This window comes from Pantherophis guttatus, chromosome 3 (assembly GCF_059756535.1).
Source record: "Pantherophis guttatus breed Tessera chromosome 3, ASM5975653v1, whole genome shotgun sequence".
In the NCBI taxonomy this organism is placed as follows: Eukaryota; Metazoa; Chordata; class Lepidosauria; order Squamata; family Colubridae; genus Pantherophis; species Pantherophis guttatus.
In genome coordinates, this window is record NC_142065.1 from 69,441,075 (window position 1) to 69,447,074 (window position 6,000).

At 36.5% G+C, this 6,000-nt stretch overlaps 1 protein-coding gene across 2 annotated transcripts in view; it reads left to right on the forward strand.

Annotated features, from left to right (window-relative positions):
• The window catches only part of CACHD1 (cache domain containing 1), a 129,810-nt gene extending 124,266 nt beyond the window's left edge, over positions 1-5,544 (forward strand). For both annotated transcript variants that reach the window (XM_060689950.2, XM_060689951.2), the window contains one exon: positions 3,286-5,544. In XM_060689950.2, the coding sequence (XP_060545933.1) occupies positions 3,286-3,524 (239 nt within the window). In that variant the 3' untranslated portion in view covers positions 3,525-5,544. The remainder of the gene's footprint in view (positions 1-3,285) is intronic.
• Positions 5,545-6,000: the final 456 nt, after the last annotated feature.

Consider the following 6,000-nt stretch of genomic DNA (forward strand, 5'->3'; position numbering starts at 1 on the left):
CAGGATTAATTTAGCAATCCAGAGTTGCTTTCAATAATGAAATGGTTGGCATAACAATTCAATAAACAAATAATAATATATACTGTAAATTATCTTTGAGCGCAAACAGAATGACATAGACAGAACATTCTGGAACTTTGCATTCTAAGAAGGGTAAGTTATGCACATACCTACAGGACAATAAGAAAAAGGGAAGTCAAGGATTAGGAGGAAAAAAAGCTGGAAGAGTTTGATCCATACACCTTATGACTCCTACAGTATTTGTTAATCATTGATATAGTTTGCTTTTGGTTCGGAGTCATAATATTACTTATGGCTTACAGCCAACTTTCCCTCTCCTCCAATTCCCCCATGGCTCTGATAGGCAATCAATCCTTCAAAGTAGCCCAGAGAAGAAACCAAAACAATAAGTATTAATATTAGTTTTACTGAAAGGCTACAGTAAGAATTTTGTAAGTCTGAAAGCACTTCCCCTCCCTTGCTTATCTTTACTTTCCAGAGAACTAGGGAGAGCCATTTCTGAGACATTTCCCCCATCCCCATTCCTCCTTTAGACTCCCTTTTTGTTGTTGTTGTTGTTTTGTTATCAGGATTGTGTAGTCTAGGGTGCAGCTCCTGCTCCTGTCTTCCAAAGTTATTCTCACCATCCATTATACATACATCAGGGTCATTCCATTTAATTTGGGAAAGTTCATCACGATAGAAAACCACTTCTATTCTTCTTACTGGAAGTTGATAACATGCTTTTTTTTTCTATTTAGAAAAGGTGATTTGTTCATTGCTGGCTTTCCCAAGATCAGGGGTCTCCAAATTTGGCAGCTTTAAGACTTGTGAACTTCAACTCCCAGAATTCTCCAGCCAGCATAGCTGCATAGCTGGCTGAAGAATTCTGGGAGTTGAAGTCCACAAGTCTTAAAGCTGCCAAGTTTGAAGACCTCTGCCCAAGATGGTCAGGCCAACTAATCATTTGCTACTTTGTCATTGGTCTCCTCAGCATATGAACTTCTAAGCCTGATGACACGTCTTGTTTACTGTGGCATACTCTTCAAAGGAATTTTCTTACATGATAGCTTATCTTTCACCATGTTTTGTTTGCTTATTTCTTAGTTTTAAACTTATCTTTGATTCAGAAGCTCTCGCTTCTGTTTTTTTCTTGCAACAATAAGGGTTGGGCTGAGAGCGACCAGTCACCAATTGAGCTCCCATATCTGAAGATGGATTAAAACTTAGTACATGAAAGAAAGAAAAAGTCCAAACTATAATAATCGTGGGCAAGCCAGTTTTGTGCATTTTCCCTTAAAAGTGAATTTCACTAAGCAACTAAGCACTAGGCTTTATTTACTCTAAATTGACTATGGATAGCTTTTACAACTGAAACTTACTGTATAGACTTTTAGTATATGCAATAATTTTAGTATTGCATTGCTTAAAAATTCTTGTTGCATTGTTTAAAAATATGTTTATCAGGACTGTTGAGTTTAAAATTCTTTCTGCCTTTTAAGACTAATTACATATGTAAAAAAAAATTCATAGTGGGAAAAATACATTTTACTGGTATGATGCATGATATATTGTGTTACTTATTGTATTTGTAAACTCATTAATTTAAAACTTTAAAAAATCTGACTAAAGCTATTGAAAAATCTACATTGGTAGAGGAAATAAATACACTCTCATACCCTTTAGTTTTCAACAAAAAAATCCCTAACAGTTTGAGTATACTTGATAGAGTATTAAACCAGGAATTTATTTATGTTTAAGAGTTGTTTTGAATAAAGTAAATCCTAAGTTTTTTGACCTGGGTGAAATCCAGCAGGTTCTCACACATTCTGGAGAACCGGTAGCGGAAATTTTGAGCAGTTTGGAGAACCGGCAAATACCACCTCTGACTCGCCCCAGAGTGGGGAGGGAATGGGGATTTTGCAATATCCTTACCCTGCCATGCCCACCAAGCCACACCCACCAAGCCACAGCCACAGTACCAGTAGTAAAAAAAATTGGATTTCACCACTGTTTTGACCTATTGGGAGGATGCAATGTCCATAGACTCAAATGCCTCTTAAATAACAAATACAGGTATTCCTTGACTTACAACTATAATTGATACTGGAATCTTGGTCATTGAGCAACATGGTTGTTAAGCGAGGACTCACATGAGTGCTTCGTTCAACTACCACAATCCTGGGACTCCCAATTGTGGTTGTTAAGCAATCTTGCACATCATTAAGCAGATGGACTCCCAGGTAAGGTGCACGGGATGCCTCGTGATGTAGGGGAATTCCTTGGGAAACACTGCTCAGGAACTGAAAATCCTCCATGCCAAAATGCAAGCAGGATTTTCAGCCCATGAATGGCTGAAAGCTAGTTGTAAGAGGCATTTGTGCAAGGCCTGCACCAGGTGCCCCCCAAAACACCCGAGGTACACCACATTCCATTCCTGCATTTGTGCTCTATGCTTGTATTTCAGTTCTTTCTCGTCTCTGGGGCTGGCTGAAAGTGTTGTCTGCCAAAGGAATTCAGCTCCCCTCCGTGTCTGGGAGGAAACTGTTCTGACCCAGCCTTAGCAGAAACAAGAAACAACACACAGAACAGAAACTCCTCAGGTGGAGTTCATGAATGGAGCTCATATCTTTAGGCAAATTTCCACTGGAGGAATTCAGTAACCTTCCATGCGTGGAAGAGAAAAAGTTTACAAATAGCACATCTAAAATGGTGGACCAATTCTGTTCACTGTGTGTTAGTCCAGCAAATTGACATTGAGAAGTTTGAGGAGGTTGCTCAAATATTACCTACATCTTGTTGCAATAAATGATGATAGATAATTTGTATAATCAAAAAGGAAATTATTTGAAGCCTTTATTTATCTAATAAAAATCACAAAATATTAAATGGTGTAGACAACTATTTGGTATGTTTTATGTATTGTTTTCAACATATTTAAGGTTTACTGAATATATATCTAGTTTATTTATTTATTAGATTTTTATTCTGCCTGAATTAAATAATAAATATGCAACAACATTCTTTTCATAATGCCCTGAGATTTTTTTTGTACAAAATCAGAAACCTAAAAAAAAAAAATAATACAAAGGAAAGGAAATCAAATTCTGTTTAAATATAACATTCCTGTTTAAATATAACATTCCTGCAACAGTCAGCATTGTGAGGTGATGATTTTTCCTTCCTGCAGTGTGTTAAATTATGAACATGAATGATCGTTTCTAAGTATTATGAACATTATTGTTCAAACTCATCCCTCTTGGTTCATGTGTCTTTGTTTTTCAGGCTACAGTACTATGAGTCCTCAGGAAGACAGCGAAAACCCTCCCTGCAATAATGACCCATTATCAGCTGGCGTAGATGTGGGAAATCATGACGAAGATTTAGACCTGGAAACCCCCCCTCAGACTGCTGCCCTTTTGAGTCACAAGTTCCACCACTACAGGTTGCACCATCCTGCCCCCCATCATAGTCACCACTTACAGGCTGCAGTGACGGTACACACGGTAGATGCAGAATGCTAATGACTTTGAACTCGGGGGAAGAATTGCATCTCATGACACAGGCAGCAGGAGCCCAAGTCATGTCCATCCTTGGTGCCAGGCATTGGTTTTGGTGACTTATTACGAGACTCATTTCAGACGCAAACGTTCTCCTTCTAAAACATAAAGCTGGCCCAGGAGTGGAGAAGTTAAGATGATGAATGAACCTGCCATAACACTCAGTAAAATGGAATAGTAGGAATGTTCGATCTCCAAGCACAAGAAGAAAGGTTTACGCAATAAGATGAGCGTTTTGAACTCTGTTAATCTGAGCCAAGAAAAGAGTTAGCTCAGATGAAGGCGAAGAAGATTTTGCTTTCCTTAACGGGAAGAACAGAAATTGGAGCCAGAGACAAAGAAGGTGCTAGATCTAAAAATAGCCATTGCCATAAGGTTTTCATTTGCGTGGGCTCCTTTTTTTAAAAAAAAGTTCATTGCTTTTACAGATTATTGTATAGGCTCTAGGACAATGCATCTGGAGATTTTTAAATAAAGGATTATTTTTGTACTATTTATTGAACTCAAAACACTCATGAACTCTGAGAGAAAAGAAAGGGAGGGAATAAAGGCATCACAGACTTTCCGTGAATACAGCCTAAAGTTTTATTTGTGTTGGTGACGCTGTGGTTCTTAAGAGACTTGATATTCAACCCCCCTTCTGCATCATGCTATAAAGGGAAAATGAAGAAATTGTGTGCTGATTTGTTTACATAATTCAAGGTTCGTTTCCATGGTCATTTTGTACACTATAAACATGGCTTGTTGTGTTTATATATGTAATATCACTCTTCTCCACAATTTATATATATGACTAAAATTGTGTAGAAATGTGATACCAAGTCTAAGCCGCCTATAAGCATTGAAGAATCCTATTCTTCTCTCATTCTCCCATCTTACTTATCTTCCAACTTGGGGGCAAAATTCCATTTCATATAGTAACAAAGCGTTCAGTGCCATTCATGATTGACAAATTGAAAATACTAATTGTTTCCATTTCACACAATGGGAAATTTTCAGAATGTAATGATAAAAGATCTCTCCCATTTATCTGGTGTTTAACACTGTTTTAGGTCTTCATTGGAGATTCATAACATCTGACTTGATGACACATGGACCATATAATTTTAAGCTAGTTTTAAGTTGCCGTGTTTTCTTCTAAAGTGACTAAAATATTATGGGCACATCTTTGCACCGTGCATATGATAAACATTCATCTATATGTAGTTTTTAAAAAGGTATCTGAATATTGCTTTAATAATAGGGTACTTAATAGTTATGTAAATGGTTTTTAACAGTATGGTAAAGTATGTGTGTGCTATCATGATGCCCTTTATACTATGTATAAAATCACAATTTCTAGTGAAATAAAATTATGTAAAGTATGGATTTATGAATTGCTTTTGACAGGTCCAAATGTAATTTGGCATAAAAAATGTTTTATATTAACTTGGAACTCAGTTATACAAATTTCTTCAGCATTAGATATTCTCTCCCAGATGCTATCTTCATTTCTAAATATTCAAGCTCACAGATACTTTGAGAATAGCACTGGGAAGCTGTGTGTGAATTCCATGGTCTTCTGATATAAATGGAGAGATAATCTGTACTCACTGTAGGAATCTTTGTGTGAACAGGATGGAATTGATTAGAAAGCTTCTCTTCCCATGTGGTTGTGATGTTGTCATTTGATTGTTAGTCCTTAGAATTAAACAAAACACTCTTAAGAGTTCAAATACAGCATGAACATATTTTTATAATAACTGCAGTTGCTGTGTTATGATACTTTTAAAAAATTGATAACGTTCAATTTCAATTCCTGCAGAAACTAATCAAATATTGGGAAATTGTTAAAATTCCCTGGATTTAATAATGGCTGGAAGTAACTACAATACACTGCATCTGCATAAAGTACATGGAGATGGGATAATACAGATTTCAAAGATTTTAATTTGTAATTGTCATTTTGAAAATGGATAAATGAAAACGGCTACATTAATAATAACATTTACTGACCTTGAGTATGATTTTTTTTTAAAATAATATACCCTAACTAGAAGTATAACCTGGAACATTTTCTGTTAAATGAAATAGTCAAAGGTTTTTGCAATCTAAACATATTGTGTTACTGTTTTCACTTGGATTTTAAAGGCATCTGCCCAGAATGATGAAACTTTAATATTTAATCTACCCCCTGGTCTTTCTTGAGAGCTAGTTTTGTGTAGTGGTTAAAGGCCCTGAACTGGATATCAGGTGACTGTCTTGCCTTAAACCAACTAGATGTCTTTGGGCTAGTTTCTCCCAGGCCTTTTTTTAAAAAAATTGCAAACCAATTTGGAGGCGACACCTGCATACAGTTGTGCAGGCATTGGCCAAGAACCAAGATATGGAGGCCACCTAAAGTTGGTCTTTTGTGAATTATCATTTCCATGTATATGCCTAGCAAGAAGCAGTCCCAAGG